At 40.0% G+C, this 24,336-nt stretch overlaps 2 protein-coding genes across 3 annotated transcripts; both read right to left on the reverse strand.

Moving 5' to 3' along the window:
• Positions 1-2,119: 2,119 nt before the first annotated feature.
• Positions 2,120-6,900, reverse strand: LOC117721695 (beta-defensin 37-like). The gene is made up of 2 exons (XM_034520496.1): positions 6,843-6,900; positions 2,120-2,250 (listed from the first exon to the last, which is right to left on the reverse strand). Exons 1-2 carry the CDS (start codon positions 6,898-6,900, stop codon positions 2,120-2,122), a joined length of 189 nt encoding a protein of 62 aa, XP_034376387.1.
• Positions 6,901-21,117: 14,217 nt separating this feature from the next.
• Positions 21,118-24,108, reverse strand: LOC117721771 (beta-defensin 38). 2 transcript variants are annotated; one of them, XR_013104203.1, is made up of 3 exons: positions 23,943-24,090; positions 22,026-22,149; positions 21,237-21,377 (listed from the first exon to the last, which is right to left on the reverse strand). XR_013104203.1 is itself a non-coding variant. In XM_034520560.2 (2 exons), exons 1-2 carry the CDS (start codon positions 24,001-24,003, stop codon positions 21,247-21,249), a joined length of 192 nt encoding a protein of 63 aa, XP_034376451.1. In that variant the 5' UTR covers positions 24,004-24,108; the 3' UTR covers positions 21,118-21,246. The 2 variants fall into 2 exon arrangements, 1 of the variants encoding a protein (XP_034376451.1); XM_034520560.2 differs by lacking the exon at positions 22,026-22,149 and having other exon boundaries at positions 21,118-21,377; positions 23,943-24,108.
• Between the last annotated feature and the right edge of the window lie 228 nt (positions 24,109-24,336).

A 24,336-nucleotide genomic window follows, 5' to 3' on the forward strand; every position in this document is an offset into this window, starting at 1 on the left:
ATGCTTATCTTTGCTATAACTGCCTGTTATATTGGCCTCATAGCCATAGAATTGTCTTTCTGAGCAGTGTTGTAGAGATTTTGTACTATATTTTCTTGTTTTATAGTCTGAGTTTCACATTGACATCTTCAACACATTATTTGTTGATTTTTGTATATAATATGAGACAAGGGGCTGAAACTGAAGCCTAGGATTTTAGCCTGTGAGAGTATATATATTATATATTGATTATATATATATATATATATATATATATATATTCAATGCAGCCTTTAATTCTGTATCTACATTATGAACCCTGTGGTTGAGTTTACAAAGGCTTCTTGAAGTCTTTGTACCTTCAAAAAGATCTGCCTTTACATTGATCTTTCTGAGACTAGGAACTTGAAACTCCTAAACTTAGGTGTAGGTTTAGATTTTTCAAAACCTGCTTTAATAAGTGTTCTTAAATGCTTCAATCTTTCTTCTAGCCCATCACCCAGAGGTAGTAGAAAAGAAAGGAAATGTCCTTTGGGGTTATTACATTCTTCTTTGTCAGCAGTCCAGTAAGTACATCACCATTCACAAATCAGCAACAACAGTTTGATCCAGAATAAACTGTGATCAATTGGCCTGAGTTAGCCAGTGAAAGGCACAAGAAACCACTGGAATATCACAAGGTCTTTGATGAGTTACTCTTCAAAGGTACAATAAGCAAAGATCAGCAATACAATGCAAGACGACCCAATACAAGAGTGTTGGCAGCCAAGACTAGCTAGATGCAACAATGTCAGAGCCTCCTCTTACCGTCTGTGGGGTCATAATTATATTCTTTCTTAAACATTATGTGTCCTTTCACATATCTGGTTCAGTGAAACATCCTGTATCTGCTAGAGTAAAACTTTCTTTCCTATGTCTGCTTCAGGAAAACATCCTTTCACCTGTGTGCCCCAACAAAGCATCATATGACATAATTAAGTTGCCAATGAAACAGAAATTTCCACTTCACTTAGGCCTCTGGAATCAACATCTAAACACTTCTAAGGAAACCTACCTTTCTTTGGCTAAGGAAATGGTGATGGCCACTTTTAGGCAAAGTCCTTCATTGTTCTAGGTTTTCTTAGGAACTTCCTACCTAGCTCTTCCATATTTCAGTAAAGCATAGAGGCCTTGACTTCTAACTAGTGCATCGAGATGAACCACACTTATGTGCACTGTCTTCCAAAACACTGTCTGTACTCCCTGATTCATAGAAGCTAATTTAGATACAATGTGTCAGAATGAATTTTAAGGTTGTAAGAATCTGTCCCTGCAAATTTGAATCAGGTCAAATTTAATAATGTAGTTTTAGCTAGTGGATATTTTTACCTTTAATGTTGTATCTTAGTGATGTAGAAAGGACTCAAATTCTTTGCGTAGTTATTAGGATGGACATCCAAAGCTCAGCGCTTTCACGATTTAAGAAGTAGTCACTATTTTAAAAGTATCTGTTTTCCCCTTCACATTAGCACACAGAATTACTTTCTGCTCAGTGTCTCTGGAAGCCTGTTATGTATAAAGTCTTTACATATTCATGTGAGAAACAAGTTAGTAGACTAAAGGTATAAAAGTAGCAGTATCTCTGAAGAGTGTTGCTGTCGTCATTTTGTTGGTCCCAACTTGGGGTGGGAATGGTGGCCATTGGATTCAGAAACCTAAATACAATGATTATAATTGGATCCAAAGATGGCAGGTGCCTTGTGGCTACATGGAAACTACAAATATAAAGAAGGTGGCAGGGTGGTTGTGATGGTTTGTCTGAACAATCCCTAACTGTATAATCTAATTTAGGTAGAAGTGGCTCCGTGCTCCTGCTCTGTCCTCTTGCCACTTGAGATGAATTAAAGTGGTCCTCATTAGTATGTTTCTTGAAAAAGTGAAATGGAATCATATTTGCTTAATTCATGGCCGTATTTCTATTTGACAAGACAGGGATTTTGGACTGGTTTGTCTGTCACTGCAGGTGTCCTTAAATAACCCACATTTTCTTAACTCAATACAGATCTATAGACATCTCATTTTACTATGAAGAAGCTACACCTCAGTGTGTTTTCCTTTATTACAACAGTGGTTGCACATTCTTCTTGCAAGTTCTGATGCATCAACAGCGTTTGTGGCAACACTTTCCCTTTCCTTCATAACAGGTGCCAACTACATCATGAAAGTATGGGCATTGGACAATGTGACAGGTGTTTTTCTTCTTAATGCACTTGATTGTGTCAAGGACAGCAACTGCAAGAAAAGAAGTGAAAAGCCTTCAAACTCTTGGCTGTAACCGCAGTGGTTTTAGAATGTTTGAGGAAGGCATAAGATTTCTACATAAAATACGATTTAAAAAAATCATTTAAAAAATCTCCACAATTGAGGTTTAGGACCTCTAATAGAAATCATATTTTTTCTGAACTCACTAACCAGAGAGATCCCCATTGCCATGTAACTGTGGTTACTACATTAGAAAGCGCAAATAGAGAATAATTTTTTTCTATTTATTTTGAGACAAGGTCTCAATCTATAAGCCTTGTTGGCGTGGAATTCATTATTTAGGTCAGGCTGGCTCTAAATCACAGAAAGGCTCCTTCCTCACCCTCTTAGATGTTGGGAAATGAAGGAAGAACATTCTCATCATCACAAACTCTTCAGTGTTGCCATGGTGGTGGGAGGAGATGGGGTGATGCTCTGTTTTCCCTACCTCAGAACTTTCTCAGAAAAGCGTCACAGCTTAACTCACTCACTTGCTAACAGTAAGTCCATCTTCTTGAGTTCTGTCTCATAGCCTTTCTCTATATTTTATAGGTTCTTACTTTCATTGTGTATGGTTGTCAAAAGAGCAATGCTCTAAATCTAATGTTGGCCTCTACAATGATCATCCCCAGTCAGACCTTCCAGAGGTTACCACCTCCAGGTTTTGTATTCTATGTTCCCTGGTGAAATATTTGCAGCTGATTGTCTGGTATTAGGAAGAGTAATAGAAATTAAGTTTTAAAAGGACATTGATGTGTTTGTTTTCTTAATGACATCATTAATCTAAGTACTGATATATATATATATATATATATATATATATATATATATATATTCATTCTCCTCTTTGTTGTTGATAATTTTAATGGTTCTTTTACATTTTCAGATTGACAGGGTCTAAAGTCATTTGGGAGAAGGACCTCTTTTATACCTGTGGGAGATTCTCTTGATTGTGTTAATCCATATGGGATAACCCATTTACCTGTGGATTGAACTATTTCCTGGGTAGGCATTATGGATCATATAAAATGGAGAAACAGAGGAAGCATGTACTCATTCTTTGCTCTCTGATTTTGGACTGTGGCTTATTGTAGTTTCCTTTCTACTTGCTATGACAAAAGGTTCAGACAAGAACAACTTAGGAAAGAAAGGGTTTAGTTCATAATTGGAAGTTTCAGTCCATCATTACAAGGAGATGAAGGTGGTAGGAACTTGAATAATTTAGTAGTCATGACCACAATCAAAAGGATACAGAGAGATACAGACAGACAAACAGACAGACAGACAGACAGAGGCAGAGATAGACAAATACAGACAGGCAGACAGATATAGAAAGACAGAGAGATAAATGGAGACAGACAGAGGAAGACAAACAGTGATAGAGAAATGGTGGATGGGAGACCTGCATGCCAGTGCTTAGCTCACTTTTTGCAGTCTTCGACAATCCAGGCCCTAAACCAGGAAATGATGACATTCTTAAGGGGCATGTCTTTTTTTTTTTTTCTCAGTTAATGGAATAAAGACAATCACCTATAGATGATCTAGACAATTTGTAATTGATATTCTCTTCCCATGCCACTCTAGATTGTGTCAAGTAGACAACAGTAACCATCAGGTGGATACAATGTGACCAGCGACTTCCGCTCCCATTGCCTTGGTTTCCCTGCCACAGTGTATCATATACTGAGCTGGGAGATAAAAGAAAGACTTTCTCCATTTGTTTTTTTTTTTTTTTTCAGAATATTATACCACATCAGAAAAAGAAATCAAGGCAATTGCTAAGCAGAAGAGGTTTAATAGACTAGGACAGTTTCAGAGGGAAGGAGAATCTTGGAACCCAGTTCATTCCCTGTCTCCCTGATCTAATAGATGACAAGTGTGCCCATTGTCTTCACAGAGCAGAAAGCCCACAAAGACAGAGCCCGGACCAGGATGGAGTCTCCAGCCCTGTTTTAAATTTCATTCTATCTGAGCACACTCCTGGCTGAGCACTGCATGCTGCTGCCCCATAAGAATCAATTTCTGGCTTTTCCTTTACTGAACTGTGTTAATCACAAGAAAGAAATAGCTATGGGCATGGTGTGACGTAATTCAGTTACATTCTGTGTTCCAAACCTCTTTATGCAGTGGTGCTGGTTATCCACCCAGCCTGCTTGGGCTGCAGCGTCTCAGATTTACCAAGGAAGGGGCTGGATTGATCTCAGCCATTTCTCACGTTCTAATTCTGGTCATTTTACCTTGGTGGACAACTAGTCATGTTTTCTGTCTTTTGTTCTCCAAGAATCATTCAATCTCTTTTCCTTTATTTTCAGAGAGACATTGAGACCCAGACAGACTGAATGCTTCTCAATTACTTTATGAAAGCAAAGCCATGTTTTGTTGAGCTTAAAATCTAGTTTTCTGAAGAAAAAAAGAACTGGGAAGTGTGTTTATTTCTTGGAAAGTTTGTGGACATCAGATGTCTTTTCTATAGAGTTTAGTCCAACAATTTTTAGCACAAGGGATAGATCTGTCTTACTGTTATGAAACTTGGGGTAAATATTGATATTGCCTTCAGAGGCTCTCAAAGTGCCATGTCTCTCCTTCTCCTGATTCTATTTTCCTTCCATTCCTAACCAGATGACTCAAATTTGTGCATAGAAGACAGGCCACTGATGTTAGTCAACTGGAAATGAAGAAAGAAGTTCTTGTTAAGGGGTCACAATGGACAACATTTGTTCCTTCCCTTGTCCTTCTAAGCAGTTGCCCTGTCCTGACCAATGGAAGGTTGGAGTGCTATTGTCTTACATATTTGTCATATGGTCTCCAGATGGACTCTGAATGCAACTATGCAAGATTCTCGGTGAATATTTCAGAGGTCAGTGTTGGGAGCCAGGATGATCCAAGGATTTTTAAGAGACCCTGATAAAGGGGAAAGCTATGTTCTTAACCAAAGTAAAGTCAGCACTGGGGCCTGGGACTGGAGCATCAAAGAATCAAGACTTTGATCAGTCCCAAGGGCACTGTGTGTTCAGTCTGTGACACACTTGAGATATTCTGCTTTCCTTTTGTGCCACAATGATTGGTTACCTTCCTGCTAACTTTGTTTCATTTTATGATAGGTTTCTGCTGACTCTCCCATTTCCCTCCTGCAAACCATACATAAAGGCTATACTTCTTAATAAAATATAGTATACTTCGTGGCATAAGGCATTAGCTCATGAAAAACCAATTGACCTGAAATTTTCTTTCTTCTTTGTTTGTTCCTCTCCAGTCCTTCACTGTCAGAAACCTGTAATGAAGAACAGCCTGACCAGGTCAGAGAGGTAGAAGAGAGGCCATTTGGTCATGGGGAAATTGCAGGTTGAGATGCATAGTAGATAGGGAAGGTGGAAATTGGAGTCACAGACTCCTTTGTCCTTTGTCCTGGAATCTTCATCTCTGCCTCATTTTCAAGGGAGAAAATGGACCTAGTCTTAATGATATGCATATTCAGCCTTTAGGAAAAGGAAGAAAGAATTTGCAGATTTAAAAATGCCTCTGCTAGAGTCATGTTAATGAGAGAGGCAAACAATTTGCTAGAGAGAATGCCAAGTGGGTCATTTTTCTTTTCTTTTTTGGTTTTTCGAGACAGGGTTTCTCTGTGTAGCTCTGGCTGTCCTGGACCTCACTCTGTAGACCAGGCTGGCCTCGAACTCAGAAATCCGCCCGCCTCTGCCTCCCGAGTGCTGGGATTAAAGGCGTGTGCCACCACCGCCCGGCACGTGGGTCATCTTTTCAATTCTCGTTCACTGCTTATTAGCCTGTAATTTCCCCCCAAATACATCAGTTTCTAAAAATGCCATTTTCCATTTTGTCCCTGCAGTATTTGAAAACCTGTAGGGTTCTTCTAACTTTGTGTGTGTGTGTGTGTGTGTGTGTGGCCTTTTGATCCCACACCAAACAATTCTGGAGATTTTATTTTCTTGGATTTCATGATCCTCTCTGCACTGTACTTTCAGTGTCGTGTAACCCAATCCTCAAGGGTCCCCACACAGCCACATCACAACTCATGGCTATTGGGCCTTGACCTACTGAGCACTGTCCTGTGATTGTGACTCCTTTTTTATTCACAGGGACACTGTGAGGAATAAATTAAAACTCGAGCTCTTGTACTTCATTTTAAGTCTGTGCTTCCTACACACAGCCTTCAAGACATGCATCATCTCTCACCAAGTTACCTAATCTAAAACATCAAGTTCACATTTCCCATTAGCCAAGTGTATTGCAGTCCTGTGTTAAATGGTCCTGTGAAAAGTCGTTTAGGAGTGGGTGCCTGTCTCCCGATAGAAATCTGGCCTCTTGGTGAGATATGTCTTCTTGGGGGTAAAGAAAAAAACTTTCTACAAAGAAAAATTTCTAGACCATGAAAAGCTAAAGATCTTGGGAATTCTATTACTAGCTATTCATTTTGGCCAAGCTCACTGCCTGATACCTAGAATACAGGCTGAAGCCCTGGATGTCAGTTAGCTACAGGCTTTTCAGATTCCAAACTCACTTTTTACCTGTTATATAACCCAGTGTATCCAGTTCTGGTGAGGGGTCCAGCAGGTCTTGATACTTACCTGGGTTGTTCTGGAAGCTGGATAGAGAGACGATCAGCAGCAGAAAGCAGATCTTCATGATTGATGCACACCGAGCTGATTAAAGACAAGGCCAGAGCTGGAAAGCTTAGCTCAAAAATGAACTCAGAGCACAGGGTGCATCTGTCCTAATAGAGAGGCAGGAATAAGTAACCTTAAAGTTGACCTTTAAGAGAGAGGTGGCAATCTGAAGTAATGCTCCAATAGCTAAGCTCGACAGTGTTTACCCTGAGGTGTCTCAAATCCTGAGGGCATTCTATCTCTTTTGCCTGTGCCTACATTTTGCTCTCATCTTGGAAATGCTAATTACCTCTTGTCTAAACAGGACTTATAAATGCTCCATAGAAAACACACATTATTTTTAAAAAGTAGTTATTGCCAAGGTTTTTAAACTTATACTAATCACACATTAGTTAGTTTCACTCATAGTTTGTTCCCTGGCCTATATATACTGCAGGACATGGATAGGAGACAGAGGGAGGTGTCTTCCCAAGGCTTTCATGTTATTATGACATAAATGTCACCATTTAAGAAATATTGTGGATACATCATAAACTTTTAGAGGAAGGTATTCATGAAATTGTCCCTGTATATCAAGAATTTGCTATGAACATACCAATCTAAACCCTGGTCAGAGTCAACTAAATGGAGGCTGGAAATGAGGATCCTGGCTCCTGTCTGTCTTTCTGTCATCCCTTGTCAGTCTGGCTTCGCTGACACACAGCTGTCTATATTTTTCAACTTCTGGGGACAGCACTAGACAGTTATAACAGACATTTAAATAACTAGCAAAATGCTAATACCAAATATTGAAATATTTTTTTTTGATTTTTGATTTTTGGATAGGGTACTTTTTACAAGCTCAGGTGTTAAGCTGTTGATATTGTCCTATGTCACCCATTATTATAGATGACTCTAAGTCGTTTAATGCTCTTTGTCCCTGAACATAAATGTTCTCTCTGTTACAAATGCAGGGATCTCCTCTCTGTGGATCCAAACATAGCCACACTCTGGTTTTGGTACTTTTCTGTCTTGTAGTTTAAAATACCTCACCCTTCTCTTTCTTCTAGGTTGTGTGAGAAACTGGGTCCTTTTTCTTAAGACTATCTACTACTCTGTCTTGGACTGATTCTCCTAGGAATCATTTCCTGCCTTTCTTTCATTCCTGCTATTTGTAGATTAGTAGTAAGATCTGGAAAGTCAACTAGATTCAATGTCATCTGTGAGCAAGAGTGTTTTATAATATGTCTTAATCAGGGTTTTACTGCTGTGAACAGACACCATGACCAAGGCAACTCTTATAAAGGACATTTAATTGGGCTGGCTTACAAGTTTAGAGGTTCAGTCCATTATCATCAAGACAGGAACATGACAGCATCCAGTGTCAGGAGCCATAATGGGACAAGCTAATAATTAGCAGATGATCATCCTGAAATGCTTGCCTCAGATTATTATATAATCTGCAATGAGTGTTCTCCATCCAGCAAGGCTGTGGAGACAAATTTTAGGAAAGATTCCTGCTATTAATATGATTTTCCCATTATTATTTTTATTATTATACATATGCAACAATCACTAAGCAATACCACACCCCTTTGGAGCAGATCTCTGCAGATCCACGAAGATGTACTGTCTTGTAGATACTATATAAACAAATAGATGGCTTCTTAAGTCTTAATGATGATTCTATAAGAATTCCTAAAATTATATAAATGATTATTAAGCTCTTTTATAACGGGACTGCTATTAGATCCCTCATGCATAGTCAAAACTGCAATGAGAACTCTTCTAGTCTCCTGAGTGTCATCAGTTAATTGCCCCGAGAGAGATAGTAACCAGACTTTCTCCTGCTCGGAGCACATTCCAAGAAGTTGTAAAACAATTAACCAAGGATCACTAAAAGAGAATTAACGATTTATTATAGGTACCAGGACAGAAGAGAAAATATTGCCTGGGTTTGACTGTACAAAACTTCACCAATTTCTTAAGTTACAGTTTCAAATTTTCAGCGAACCCGTGGAGTTAGACAGGTGATGAATGTCTAGCTAGATAATTACTCCTAATGGGTGTTCATGTAAACATTCTGTGTTGTAAACTTCTATTTAGATTTATGATTTGAATTTTGGTGTGAATTTGTGATGAACTTTGTAACATGTGACCATGTACTCTGAAAGATGCATAAGTACTGAAGAGAAAGAGAAAGAGAGTAGTAGTTAGCAGTAGAGTAGTTGTAGACATGGATGTTCATTAGGAGCCGTTCGTTCTTTCCTTTTCTTTCCCCCTGCCTAAAATTTTTCTCCCTTAGAATTTTTACTTTGTTAGAATCTTTTCCTTTTCCCCACTCAGGACTTTTCCACCTTTCCCCTCAGATAGCCGCATAGGATACCTCTTACACTTGAATAAATCTATAGCAACTTTTTAAAGTGTCTTTTCTTCCTGCGACTTCAGACTAGCAGAGCCCAGCAGTTCCTGCTGAGATAGAACAAAGACCACGTTGCCTAATACTCTGCTGTTAGGCTACAGGTGTTAATCACCTCTCAGAAGAAGTTTTTAGGATAGTAGGAGGCTATTTACTTAACCCCTTGCTGGTCTTAGGGCTGGGATGCAAGTGCCAGTTTCTGGTCACAGGATCCCTGACTGCAGGTCAGGTACAGTAGCATAGGGCTGCCTCAAGAAGAACCGGACAGAGGAGGAGAAGAAAGAAGAAGCTGCTTCTCCCCTATCACCCAAGCTCTCCCCCCTGCCCCCCCCAATCCAGGCAGTCATGGGGCTGGAGGAGCTGAGAGTTCCAACTCTTGTTCTGAAGGCAGCTAGGAGAAGAGTGGCTTCCAGGCAGCTAGGATGAGGGTCTTAAAACCTATGCACTCTCTTGTTATTGAGCATTACCAAACTTATAAAGCCTTTGATTAACACTAAAAATAAGTTACTAATAAAAAAATAAAAAAAAAACTATTTCTAAAGCTTAATATTAGCCTCAAGTATATATTACCTCTTATATAGTGACTATTCCAAGAACAGAATGTGAAATAGTTATCCTTCAGTTGGGATCAGGGAACTGGACAGCCAAAATTAATAATTTCCTAAGTCCAACTCTTTCTGATATAAATAAAAGAAAGAACAAAATCACCTGTTGGGGTCTTTTTCAGTGATGTAAGTCTAGGAAAATATCTAATACCTTAAAAGTACACATATTTTTTATGCAATTACCAGAATTTGTAGCTGATGGCACCTTAGAAACAAAGGTCAGTGTCATCAAACTATTGCCCACTAGCAGTCTATGAAAATAAAGGTGTATGTTTCAACAACAACAACAACAACAGCAACAACAATAAACCTATGCCCTCAGTGATACACCTACTCCAACAAGGCCACACCCACTCCAACAAGGCCACACCTACCCCAACAAGGCCACACCCACTCTAACAAGGCCACACCTACTCCAACAAGGCCACACCTACTCCAACAAGGCCACACCTACTCCAACAAGGCCACATCTATTCCAACAAGGCCACACCTACTCCAACAAGGCCACACCTACCCCAACAAGACCACACCCACTCTAACAAGGCCACATCTATTCCAACAAGGCCACACCTACTCCAACAAGGCCACACCTACTCCAACAAGGCCACATCTATTCCAACAAGGCCACACCTACTCCAACAAGGCCACACCTACTCCAACAAGGCCACACCTACTCCAAAAAGGCCACATCTAATCCAACAAGGCCATACCTACTCCAACAAGGCCACACTTACTCTAACAAGGCCACATCTATTCCAACAAGGCTACACCTACTCCAACTAGGCCACACCTACTCCAACAAGGCCACACCTCCTAATAGTGCCACCCCTTGGGCCAAGCAAATCACATAAAACCATCACATATCATGTCCTTCTTTGTCTCTCACAAAGGGAGTGCAGTAGTACCTGTGTCTCTCAGGCTGAGGCCTGATCCTCTGGTGTGGCTTGTTTTAGTTTAGTCTTTTATTCTTCCATTCTAGAATGAACTTTTACAGACTGGCCTTAGAACGAGCTGATAGTTTATGTCGGTGATTATATTCAGAGTTGTAAAATGGTTCTGACTATTTTTATCAGGTCTACTTACTATGAAAAAGTTTCTATTAGAGATGGAACATAGATACGGCTAATAAACTATAGTGAATGATCCAAACCACCAAATATCAAGTAACTCTATTCATCGCAGTTTACTTTCCTTTTGAAAATAACATATCAATATGATAAAAGAATATTCACTAGACATTTCCAAGAATGGATATATAGGACAAAATCCTTACACAGTTTTATGTTTGAAAACTGTCTGCATCTTACATTTATATGATGAGTCCATTGCTGATATGCTGTGTTTCTCTTCTTCTAGCTCTGACCATCCAAGGGCACATGGGAGTATTTTGGCTTATAGTTTAAGAGACACAGTCCATCATGGCATAGAAGGTGTGGAAGAAGGAGGATGTAATCATATTGAATCCACAGTCAAGAAATAGAAAAGGGACTAGGGATTGTTGCATAAGGGTTAGGGTCTGGGTTTGTGTATTCAACACCTACAAGAGTTGTATATGGTCTTACTTGCCTTGCTTGTAACTCCACTGTCAGGAGGAGTGGGCCTGTATGACAATAGTAGAATCACTGGGACTTGCTGGCTAGCAGCTTCACCCAAATAAACAAGCCCCCAAAAAGCAAACAAACAATGAGCTCTAGGCTCAGTGAGAGTTTCTACCAGAAAAGCAGACCATAGAGCAGGACAGTTAATGCCTTCTGCAGGCTCTGTGACCTAACATAGGTGGTCAAACATAGAACATGCACACCTTCATGCATTGCAACACCAACACACACACACACACACACACACACACACACACACACACACACACACACAGCAGACAGGAAGGGGGCTATGTTATCTGATTTGAAGGCCTACTTCTGGCACCATCCCTTTTCCAGTGAAACTCTCCTTCCTAACTGCTGGCCTCATAGGCTACTGGATACATCATAATACAAAATCTACTCATTGCAGCTTCAAACCTCTTTATACTGTTTAATAGTGCATGCACTGTTCAAAAGTCCAATGTTCATGTTTCTGTTGAGACTCAAATCAATCTCTAAAGTATGAGTCTATGTAACAGAATAAAAACAAATGACATCACAAAGTTGAATAGTAGTGGATAAATGTTCCATTTCTAAAAGGAAAGAGAGTGTTGAAGAAAGATGCAACCTCAGCTTCATTCAGTGAACTTAGAAATGAACAGAGCCTGGGGGATAGGAAAGCCAATCATTGTCAAAGCAGGCGAAAAAGACTAAAATCAGGTAAATATGTCAGGAGAACAGACAATAATAATGTTTCTTAGATACAAATCATAGTAAGAACAGTATAGAATAAAACATTGCTATAATTATATCTGTTTGGTGAGCACACATCCTGCATTCTTATGACAATCATCTTCTTAGGTACCTACTGTAGAAGTGAATATTGAAGTGAACGGTGGAAACATGACATTATCTCAAGGAGACAAAGAACAGAAATAAATGGGTGTTAGATACATTCCACTAAGGGCTCACAGCACCTTTGTGAGAAAAGCAGACCCACCAGTTAGCCTAGATGTCAAGAAGAGGAGTTACTTGAATAATTGATGCTGGTCAGATCAGCTGGAGCTACAGAATTAGTGCTGATCAAGAAGAAACCAGGATTACTGAGGTGAAATCTTCTGGGAAGTGTTTTCTGAGAGCACAAAGAAGCTGTATTCCAGAGATAGACCTCATGCTGGCAACTTGTCTTGGTGATATTTAAGAGTCACCCAGGTGTTACTGTTTCCAATGGCATGAATTTGTCAAGGAGGGTAGCTGAGACTCGGCACTGTGAGAGGCCAGGCAAGGCCAATGGTGAAGTTACAGCCCCAGTGGCAATTGTAGTCGAGGCTTGGCACCATGACACATGTGTAAGAGAGGATATTAGTGAAAGTGCAGCCTAGTTGTAGCAGAAGATTCCAGTGTTTTAGAGATGGCAGTACCATGGGATGACCACCAAGAACAGCAGCAGAAGTGGAGTGGAGTCTAGTCTCTGGAGTCTAGAAGACAAGCTGTGTGTGCTAGAGAGGACAGAGGGGGAGAAGCCCTTTGGAGGAGCCCAGAAGATCATGTGTAGATCCCAGGTACTGGACATTGATTTATTCATTCATTGTTAGAGTTTAGTTGCTCTTGCTTCAGATTGTGTCTGCGCCCCGATTTTTCCCTCACGTAGAAGATATTTAATTCAAACTTAACATTTACAGGTGCCCACAGCTGAAAGACCTTGAACTTTTAAAGGAGTTTTTGGATTTTTAGAGAGGTGTAATATTTTAAAGATATTCAATTTGTGTGTGTGTGGTGTGTGTATGTGTGTGTGTGTGTATGCGTGTGCGCATGTGTACATGCTTAGGTGGCTTAGGTACACACATGCACACACGCACCTTAACTTATAAAGACTGTAGGACTTTTGAAGTTATTTGTATTTTAATTGTTTATTTATTTATATTATAAATATTTCTCCCCTTCCTGCCCCCTAAGTGTTCTTTACCCCCTTCCTCCTCCCCCTCACCTCTGTGAATGTGTTCCTCCATCCATCCTGTCACCCATCCACCCACCCCCAACTCACCACCCTGTATCCCCCTTCCCCGTGGCATCAAGTCTCTGTAGTATTAGGCACATCTCCCACTGAGGCCAGATGAGGCAGTCCTCTGTTATGTATGTGCTGGGGGCCACAGACCAGCCCATGTAGGCTCCTTGGTTGGTGCCCTAGTCTCTGGGAGCTCCCAGGGGTCTGGGTTAGTTGATACTGTTGCTCTTCCTATGGGGTTGCAATCTTCTTCAGCTTCTTCAGTCCTTTCCTTAACTCTTCCATAGGGGTCCCTGTCTCATCCTGGAGATGCCCCCCACTTTCTCATCCTCATCAGTTGCAGATTTCCATTCATTCTCATGGCCATTTAGCTATCTCTCCTGTCTTTCCCCACACCTGATCCTGAACATCCCCTTCCCTATTCCTTCTCCCACCCAGTTCCCTCCCTTCATCTGCTTCTTATGACTATTCTATTCCTCCTTCTAATTGAATTCAAGCTTCCTCACTTGGGTCTTTCTTCTTGTTTAGCTTCTTTGGGTTTGTGGAGTATAACATTGGTATTCTGTATTTTATAGTTAATATCCATTTATAAGTGAGTATATCATACCATGTATGTCCTTTAGGGTATGGGTTACCTCACCCTGTATGATAGTCTCAAGTTCCATCCATTTACCTGCAAAATTCATGATGTCTTAGTTTTTAATAGCTGAATAGAGTTCCATTGTGTAGATGTATCACATTTTCTTTATCTGCTCTTCAGATGAGGAACATCTAGTTTGTTTCCAGTTTCTGGCTATTAAGAATAAAGCTGCTATGAACATAGGTGAACAAGTGTCTTTGCGAGATATTGGAACATCTTTTTGGTATATGCCCAGGTGCTAGGTGCCAGCCCTGGTGGTTCTTTCTTGTTGGTTCTTGAGGCAGTTGTCTCACTTCCTGGTCTCTCCTCTGAAAACCTCCCACCCTGTGCCCCCTCCCCTTTGCCTCTAAGAGGGTGATCCTCCACATACCTACCCACCCACACCAGGCTCACCCCTCCAGCATCCCCTTTGATAGGGCAACAAGCACCCACAGGACCAAGCACCTCCCCTCCCACTGATGCCTGATAAGGCAGTCCTCTGCTACATATGTAGTGCGAGCCATAGACTCACCCATGTATACTCTTTGGTTGGTTGTTTAGTCCCTGGGAGCTCTGTGGAGTCCAGTTAGTTGATATTGTTGTTCTTCCTATGGGATTGCAATCCCCCTCAGCTCCTTCAGTCCTTCCCCCAACTCTTCCATTGGGGTCTTCAGTTTCAGCCAAATGGTTGTCTGTGAGCATCTGCATCTGTCTTAGGTGGTTGCAGAACCTCTCAGAGGACAGCCATACCAGGCTCCTGTCTGCAAGCACTTCTTGTTGTTAGCAATAGTATAGAGGTTTGGTGTCTACAGCTGAGATGGATCCTAAGGTGGGGTGGTCTCTGGATGGCCTGTCCTTCAGACTCTAGTCCATTTTTTTTGTCCCTAAGTTTCCTTTAGACAAAAACAATTCTGGGTTAAAAATTTTGAGATAGATAGGTGGCCTCATCCCTCTACTGGGGGCCATGTCTAATTACTGGAGATGGTCTTTTCAGGTTCTATCCCTGATTTTGGGTATTTCAGCTAATGCCATCCCCTTTGGATCCTGGGGCATTCCTCTCACATCCCTAGCATCTGGGAGTTTCTAGTGGTTCTCCCCACTCCCTATCTCCAACTGCTATTTATATCTATTCATTCTCCTGGCCTTCTGGACTTCTCTTCTGTCTCTTCCCATACCTGGTCCTGCTCCCCTTTTCCCCCTTACCATTCCCTCTCCCACCCAGGTCCCTTGCTCCTTCTGCTTCCTGTGATTACTTTGTTCCCCATTCTAAGTAGGATTTAAGCATCTACACTTTCGCCTTCCTTTTTGTTAAGATTCATATGGTCTGTGAGTTGTATCATGGGTATTCTGAACTTTTGGGCTAATATTTACTTATCAGTGAGTACGTACTATGTATGTCCTTTTAGGTCTGGGTTACCTCGCTCAGGATATTTCTGTTTCCATCCATTTGCCTACAAATGTCATAGAAGCCATTTTTAATAGCTGAGTAGTACTCCATTATGTATATGTACCACATTTTCTGTACCCATTCCTCTGTTGAAGGACATCTGTTTTTTCCAGTTTCTAGCTATTATAAATAAGGCTGTTGTGAGCATAGTGGAGCATATGTCCTTGTTATATGTTGGAGTATCTTTTGGGTATATGCCCAGGAATGGTATAGCTGGGTCCTCAGATAGAACTATTTCCAATTTTCTGAGAAACTGCCAGATTAATTTCCAAAGTGGTTGTACCAGCTTGCAATTCCACCAACAATGTAGGAATGTTCCTCTTTCTTCACATCCTCACCGCATGTGCTATTACTTGAGTTTTTGATCTTAGACATTCTGATTGGTGTAAGGTGGAATCTCAGGGTCATTTTGATTTGTGTTTTCCTGATGACTAAGGATCTTGAACATTTCTTTGGGTGCTTATCTGCCATTTGAGATTCCTCAGTTGAGAATTCTTTGTTTAGCTCTGTATCCCATTTTTTTAGTTGGGTTATTTGGTTTTCTGGAGTCTAACTTCCAGAGTTCTTTGTATATTTTGGATATTAACCTTCTATCAGATGTAGGGTTGGTAAAGATCTTTTCCCAATCTGTAGGTTGCCATTTTGTCCTATTGACAGTTTCTTTTGCCTTACCAAAGCTTTTCAGTTTCATGAGTTCTCATTTATCAATTCTTGATCGTAGAACCTGAGCCATTGGTGTTCTGTTCAAGAAAAATTTCCCCTGTACAGATGTGTTTGAGGCTCATTCCCACTTTCTCTTCTATTAGATTCAGTATATCTGGCTTTATGTTGAGGTTCTTGATCCACTTGGACTTGAGCTTTATACAAGGAAATAAAAATGGATCAATTTGCATTCTTCCACAAGCAGACCACCAGTAAGACCAGCACCATTTGTTGAAGATGCTTTCTTTTTTCCACTGTATGGTTTTGGCTTCTTTGTCAAAGATCAAGTGACCATAGGTGTATGGGTTTATTTCTGAGTCTTCAATTTTATTCCATTGATCTACCTGTTTGTCTCTGTACCAATACCATGTGGTTTCTATCACTATTGCTCTGTAGTACAGCTTGGGGTCAGGGATAGTGATGACCTCAGAAGTTTTTTTTATTGTTAACAATTGTTTTCACTATCCTGGGTCTTTTGTTTTTCCAGATGAAGTTGAGAATTGTTCTTTCAATATGTGTGAAGAACTGTTTTGGAATCTTGGTGGGGATTGCTCTGACTCTGTAGATTGCTTTTGGTAGGATGACCATTTTTACTATGTTAATCCTACTAATCCATGAGCATGAGAGATCTTTTTTATTTTCTGAGTTCTTCTTTGATTTCTTTCTTCAGAGACTTGATGTTCTTGTCATACAGATCTTTCACTTGCTTAGTAACAGGATTTGAAGTTCTTGTTCTACAGATCTTTCACTTGGTTGGTTGGAGTTACACCAAGATATTTTATATTATTTGTGGCTATTGTGAAGGGTGTTGTTTCCCTTATTTCTTTCTCAGCCCATGTGTCCTTTGTATAAAGGAAGCCCACTGATTTGCTTGAGTTAATTTTATATCCAGCCCCTTTGCTGAAGTTGCATATAAGCTGTAGTTCTCTGGTAGATATTTTTTTGAGGGATGGGTTGCTTATGTATATCATATCATCCACAAATAGTGATACCTTGACTTTTTTCTTTTCATTTTTTATCCCCTTGATCTCCCTTTGTTATTTTATTGTTCTAGCTAGAACTGCAAGTACTATATTGAATAAATAGGGAGAGAGTGGGCAGCCTTGTCTTGATCCTGATATTAGTGGGATTGCTTTTATTTTTTCTCCATTTAATTTGATGTTTGCTGTTGGTTTGCTACATATTGCGTCTATTATGTTTAGGTATGTGCCATGACTTCCTGATCTTTCCAGGACTTTTAACATGAAGGGGTGTTGTATATTTTGAAGGCTTTTCCAGCATTTTATGAGGTGATCATGTGATTTCTTCTTTGAGTTTGTTTATATAGTGTATTATGTTAATGGATTTTTGTGTATTGAACCATCCCTGCATCCCTGGAATGAAGTCTACTTTATCATGGTGAATTATGGTTTTGATGTATTCTTGGATTCAGTTTGCTATGATTTTATTGAGTATTTTTATATCAATATTTATAAGGAAAATTGATCTGAAGGTCTCTTTCTTTTTTGGGTCTTTGTGTGGTTTAGGTATCAGAGTAACTGTGAATTAGGTAGTGTTCCTTCTGTTTCTATTTTGTGGAACAGTTTGAGGAGTATTGGTATTAGCTCTTCTTTGAATGTCTGGTGTAATTCTGATCCATCTGTCTTTATATCTTACTTGGCTTTTTTACTTTAGAGCTTTCATTGTTCTTTCTTTGTTCTGGGCATTTAGTGTTTTGATTGTTATGTGATGGGAGGAGTTTCTTTTCTGGTCCAATATATTTGGTGTTTTATAGGTTTATTATACTTTTATGGCCATTTCTTTCTTTTGGTTGGAGCAATTTTCTTCTATGATTTTGGTGAAGATCTTTTCTGGCCCTTTGAGCTGGTAATCTTCACTTTCTTTAATTCCTAGTATTCTTAGGTTTGGTTGTTTCATTGTGTCCTGGATTTCTTGGATGTTTTGGGTTAGGAATTTTTAATGCTTTGTACATTCTTTGACAGTTGTGTCTATATCTTCTATGTTATCTTCTATGCCTGAGATTCTTTCGTCTATCTCTTGTATTTTGTAGGTGATGCTTGCATCTGTAGCCCCTGTCCTCTTTCCTAGGTTTTCCATTTCCAGGGTTGCCTCTATTTGTGATTTCTTTATCATTTCTATTTTCCTTTTTATGTCTTGGACCATTTCACCTGTTTGAGTGTGTTTTCCTGTATTTCTTTGAGGAATTTTTTTTGTTTGCTCCTTAAGGGCTTCTACCTTAGAAGTTAATTAAACCTTAGTGTTTATGTTTTCCTGTATTTCTCTAAGTGAGTTATTTATATCTTCCTTTAAGATCTCTATTATCTTTATGAGATGGGATTTTAGGTTAGTATCATGCTTTTCAGGTGTGTTGGGGTATCCCGGGCTTTTTGTGGTACTAGAGCTGGGTTCTGATGGTGTGAAAGTATGTTGGTGTCTGTTAGTTATGGTCTTGCGCTTAGCTCTCAACATCTGGTTATCTCTGGGGTTAGCTGCCCTGGTTGTCTCTGTCTGAGACTTGTGCCCTCTGTACCTGAGTTACAGCAGATCTCCTGGGAGCTATGTGGCCTTGTCTTTAGCCAATCTCCTGGGAATTTTGATGTTGAGAGAATGGAACATGCAAGTAGATCTGTCCAGGTGCAGGTGCAGACCAGAAGGGAAATGTTGTTTCTGCAGAGGGGAGGGGGTTCCACAACTACTGAGCTCCTTGGGGATCCCAGCTGCTACAGTTATTTTGGTGGGTCTTACCTGCTGTGCTGGCTGCATCAGGTCTCCTGGGAGATCTGCAGACTTGTGGTGTTGAGAGAGAGGTGCAGACAATAAATCAGCCCATGCTCAGGTGGAGGCCTGAAGGGAAAAGGCATATTTACATTTTGACTAGTTTATCACATTCTTCTTACTCTGTTTTCTCCTTTCTTGTGACAAAAACATTTTAAGTTTGATTTACTCTCATTTGCTTATTTTTCTATGAATATGTATCTTCTTGGGTCATAGCTATAGAAATGTCTTTCTGAGCAGTGTTGTAGAGATTTTATACCATATTTGTTTCTTGTTTTATAGTTTATGTTTTCACATTAAAGTTTTCAATCGATTATTTGTTGATTTTGTATATAATATGAGATGAAGGGCTGAAACTGAAACCTAGGATTTTATCCTGTGAGTGGCTGGGTTAAAGGCTGCATTGAATTGTTGTATCACAATATGTCTATGATTACAATGAGGGTATTAATGGGTAAACAATTAGATCCTAATGCTAGACTTGAGGCAGGTGGAGCTCTTCCATATCTAAATTATGAAGACCCTGGATAAGTTTAGAAAGGCCTCTTAAGCACTTTGTACCTTCAAACAACCTGCCTTCATAAACAACTCTGTGAAGCTAGAAGCTTCAAACCTCTGATAGCACACCTAGAATCAATCTCTGAATGCTTCTGAGGAAATCCCTTTCTTTGGCTAAGGAAATGGTGATGGCCACTCTTTGGTAAAGCCCTTGCTTATCTTAGGACCTTTCCAGATACTCTGTAATTCAGTATACATAGAAGTCTTGACTTCTAACTAGGCCATCAAGATGAAGATGAATCACAAAGTGTTACTCATGAAGATATGCACTATCTTCTAAAACACTGTACTCACTCCCTGATTCATAATTTGGATATAATGTGTCAGAATGAGTTTCAAGGTTGTCAGAAACTGTAGCCCTTCCCTGAAAATTTGGACCAGGTCAGATTTAATAATGTAGTTTTAGCTGGTGGATATTCTTACCTTTAACGTTATACCTCAGTGATTCAGAAAGGTCTCAAATTCTTTGTGTAGTTACTAGGATAGGCAGCCAAAGTTCAGCTTATTCACTATTTGAGAAGTAGTCACTGTCCAGGCCAGCTGGACAATCAAGTGGGACCCTTAGACCCTGTGGAAAGGACTGAGATGCACGAGAAAATAAAAAAGGCACAGCAAGTCAAGAAGTCTGATCAAGCTGGCAAAGATTTTATTGTTCATACAGGTTACATACTCTGAAAACAGGATATGGGGAGGGGTAGGAAAGGAAAGAGGGCTTTGTGGGTGGAGGAAGCTAGCTGCAGCTGTAGGGTCTAACTAAGTTATTCTCACAAAACCTTTCTGCTACCAGGGGTTCTAAAAACATCTACATAGCAGGATGTTGGCTAAATCTAGAGATCAGGAGGAAGGGTTACTAAGGTGGGTTGCTATGAGGCCTTGTTTGAAGTTCTGAGAACTGACAAGTGAATCATGGAAGGTAAGCAGAAAGAAGAATAGTAGATAGGAAGCCAAGAGTGAGTGTTTGCAAAGAGTAAGGCCTTGCCATGGCTTCCCACAAGTCACTATTTAAAAAGTATCTCTTTTCCCCTTCACAGTAGCACACAGAATTACACTTACTCTCTGCTCATTGACATTGGGAGTCTCCTATGTATAAAGTCTTTTCAGATTCATGTGAGAAACAAGTTAGTGGATTAAAGATATAAATCTATCAGTATCTCTGAAGAGTGTTGCAGGAGTCTTCGTGTTAGTCCCAACTTTGGGTAGGAACGGTGGCCAGTGAATTCAGAAACCTAGATACAACCATAGTAATTAGATCCAAAGATGGCAGGTACCTTGTAGTTACATGGAAACTACAAATATGAAGGAGGTGGCAGGGTGGTTGTGATGGTTTGTCTGAACAAGCCCTGACTGCATAAACTAATTTTAGGTAGAAGTGGCTCTATGACCCTGCTCTGTCCTCTTGCCACTTGATATGAATTGGAGTAAAGTGGTCCTCATTAGTATGTTTCTTGAAAAAGTGAAATGGAATCATATTTGCTTAATTCTTGGCCATATTTCTCCTTGACAAAATGGATATTGAACTGGTCTGTCCTTCACTGCAGGTGCCCTAAAATAACCTACGTTTTCTTAACTCAATATTGATTTATAGAAGACTCATTTTAGAATAAAGAAGCAACACCTTAGTGTATTTTCTTTTATTAAAGCAATGATTACACATTGTTCATGTGACTTCTGGTATACTAATAGCGTTTTTGGCAACACTTGCCTTTTCCTTTATAACAGGTGCCAACAGAAGTAGATAACCATGGGCATTCAAAGTAGTAACAGCCATTTTTTCTTTGGACACATTTTGCTGTGTCATGGTCAGTAGCTGTTAGAAAAGAAAAGAACAGAAAAACATTAGTCTCTTAGCTATAGCTTTGGTCACCTTTAGCATGTTGAGGAACATATAAGAGTTCTATACAAAGTACATACAAAAGAAGACATTTTATAACTTGTACTCTGGACATGTAATAAAATATGAGCTGTCTTGAATGAACATACCAGGGAGAGTCACACAGCTCAATAGCCATATTACAGTTATTACATTAAAAAAAAACAAATGGAGAATATTTTATTTTTTATTCATTTTGAGACAGGGTCTCACTCTATAGGCCTCACTGGCTTGGAATTCATTATTTAGTTCAGGCTGGCTCCGACTCATCCTCTTAGATGTTGAGATTAAAGGAAGAACCATGATCTACAGCTGTAGAACATTCTCACCACCACAAACTCTTCAGTGGGACAGCGGTGCCATGGTGGTGGGAGGAAATAGAGTGATGCTCTGTTTTCCCACTCCAGAACTTTCTCAGAGAAGCATCACAGACTAAGCCACTCGCTTGCTAACACTAAATCCATCTTCTTGAGTTTTGTTTCATAGCCTTTCTCTACATTTTGGGAGTTCTGGCTTTTCTTGAGTATGATTGTTGAAAGAGCAATGCCCTAAATATAACTTTGACATGATCATCCCTAGTCATACCCTTCAGAGGTGACCATCTCCAGATTTTGTTTTCTTTTGTGGAACTGTTGGATGCTGGCATGACTTTAAGAGGATGCTTTGTGTATTCTATGTTTCCTCAAGAAATACTTGCAGCTGATTGGTACTAGGAAGAGCAATAAAAATCAAGGGTTATTTTGTTTGTTTGTTCTTTGTTTTTCAGTATAGAATAGAGTTTATTCAGGGCATAGGGAGGGGGAGTTAAGGGGGTAGTAGAGGCAGAGAAAGGCAGAGAGAGACAGAGAGACATAGAGACAGAGACAGATAGACAGACAGGGAGACAGACAGGGAAAGAGATATAGATACATAATGAGAGACAAAGAGAAAAAAGGACAACCAAAGAGGCAGTCAAAGAGACAGCTAGACAAAGAATGAGATAAAGAGAGTGCAAGAGAGTGAGAGAGCAAGAAAGAGAGAGAGCGAGAAATCGAGAAAGTAATAACAAGAGAGTGAGAGAGATAGAGAGAAAGAGAGATAGAGATAGATAATTGATAAGTAGATAGATAGATAGAGCTTTCAAGTCAGTGCTTAGCTCACTTTCTGTAGTCTTTTATAGTTGAGGCTCTAAACCCTGGAAATGGTGACATTTTTAAGGGACAGGCCTTCTTACCTCAGTTAATGCAACAACGACAATCACCTATAGATAACCTAGACAATTCGTAATTGATATTCTCTTCCCATGCCACTCTAGATTGTGTCAAGTAGACAACAGTATCCATCAGGTGGATACAATGTGACCAGCGACTTCCGCTCCCATTGCCTTGGTTTCCCCACCACAGTGTATCATATACTGAGCTGGGAGATAAAAGACTTTCTCCATTTGTTGTTGTTTTTCTTCAGAATATTATACCACATCAGAAAAAGAAATCAAGGCAATTGCTAAGCAGAAGAGGTGTAATAGAATCGTACTGTTTCAGAGCCAAGGAGAGGCTGAGAACTCAGTTCATTCAATGTTTCCCTGATATAACAGATGATAAACGTGTCCATTGCCTTCACAGAGCAGAAAGCCCACAAAGACAATGCTGGGACCATGATGGGATCTCCTGTCCTTCTTTTGATTCTCATTCTTCCTAAGTACACCTCTGGCTGACCATCTCATTCTGCTAATCCATAGAATGAAATTCTGCCTTTTCCTTTATTAGACTGTATTGATCACAAGAAAGAGCTAACTATGGGCTTTGTGTGAAGTAATTCAGTTATATTAGGAGTTATATTAAGTTATAATAAGATTTCACTTTGCAGTGATGATGACTAACTCATCCCCCATCCCTTAGATTGAGCTTTTGACCTACTGAACATAAGTTATGTGATTGGAGTAGACTATCCATCCAAGAAATAGGTATATGACTCCTTTTTTATTCACAGAGACACTGTGAGGAATAATCTAAAATGAGAGCCCTTGTATTTCATTCTAAGTCTATGCTTTCTACACATGGCCTTTCAGGATATGCATCATCTGTCATGAACTTACCTAATCTAAAACATCAAGTTCATATTCCCCATTAGCCAAGTGTATTGCAATCATGTGTTAAATGGGGCTGTGAAAGGTCGTTAAGGAGTGGGTGCCTGTCTCTTGATAGAAATCTGGCCTCTTGGTGAGATATGTCTTCCTGGGGGTAAAGAAGAATGATTTCTACAAAGAATATTTTCTAGATGACCATGAGAGGAAAGAGGTTAAAGATCTTGGAAATTCTATTACTAACTCTTCATTCTGGTCAGGCTCATTGCCCTGACACCTGGGCCCCAGGATGAAGCCCCTGATGGCTGTTGGCTGCAGGGTGTTGACCCTAGGAATGCTCTCCTGATGATTGCTTCTCAGACCCAAAACTCATTTATCACCAGCTCTTTGACCCAGTGCCCTCAGTTCTGGTCAGGGTTCCAGCAGGTCTTGGTACTTACCTTGGTTGACCTGGAAGCTGGATAGAGAGACGATCAGCAGCAGAAAGCAGGAGATCTTCATGATCACTGCACACCGAGCTGATTAAAGACAAGGCCAGAGCTGGAAAGCTTAGCTCAAAAATGAACTCAGAGCACAGAGTGCATCTGTCCTAATAGAGAGGCGGGAATAAGTAACCTCTGAGAGGTGACACAAGGGGGAGTGGCAAGCTAGAGTGATTGTCCAATAGCCAAGCTTCACAGTGTGTATCCTGAGGAAACTCAAATCCTGAGGGCATTCTGTCTCTGTTGCCTGGGCCTAGATTTTGCTCTCCTACTGAAAATGCTAAGTGCCACTTGTCTAAACAGGACACATAACTTCTCCATAAGAAAATCAGATAACTTCTTTAAACTATGT

This window comes from Arvicanthis niloticus, chromosome 16 (genome assembly GCF_011762505.2).
Source record: "Arvicanthis niloticus isolate mArvNil1 chromosome 16, mArvNil1.pat.X, whole genome shotgun sequence".
Lineage (NCBI taxonomy): Eukaryota > Metazoa > Chordata > Mammalia > Rodentia > Muridae > Arvicanthis > Arvicanthis niloticus.

Coding starts and splice junctions, on each gene's coding strand:
- LOC117721695 (XM_034520496.1), bottom strand. CDS start 6,900: ATGAAGATCTGCTTTCTGCTGCTGATCGTCTCTCTATCCAGCTTCCAG. Junction 2,251..6,842: donor CAGCTTCCAGAACAACCCAG/GTAAGTATCAAG, acceptor CTTTTCTTGCAG/TTGCTGTCCTTGACACAATC.
- LOC117721771 (XM_034520560.2), bottom strand. CDS start 24,003: ATGAAGATCTCCTGCTTTCTGCTGCTGATCGTCTCTCTATCCAGCTTC. Junction 21,378..23,942: donor CAGCTTCCAGGTCAACCAAG/GTAAGTACCAAG, acceptor CTTTTCTAACAG/CTACTGACCATGACACAGCA.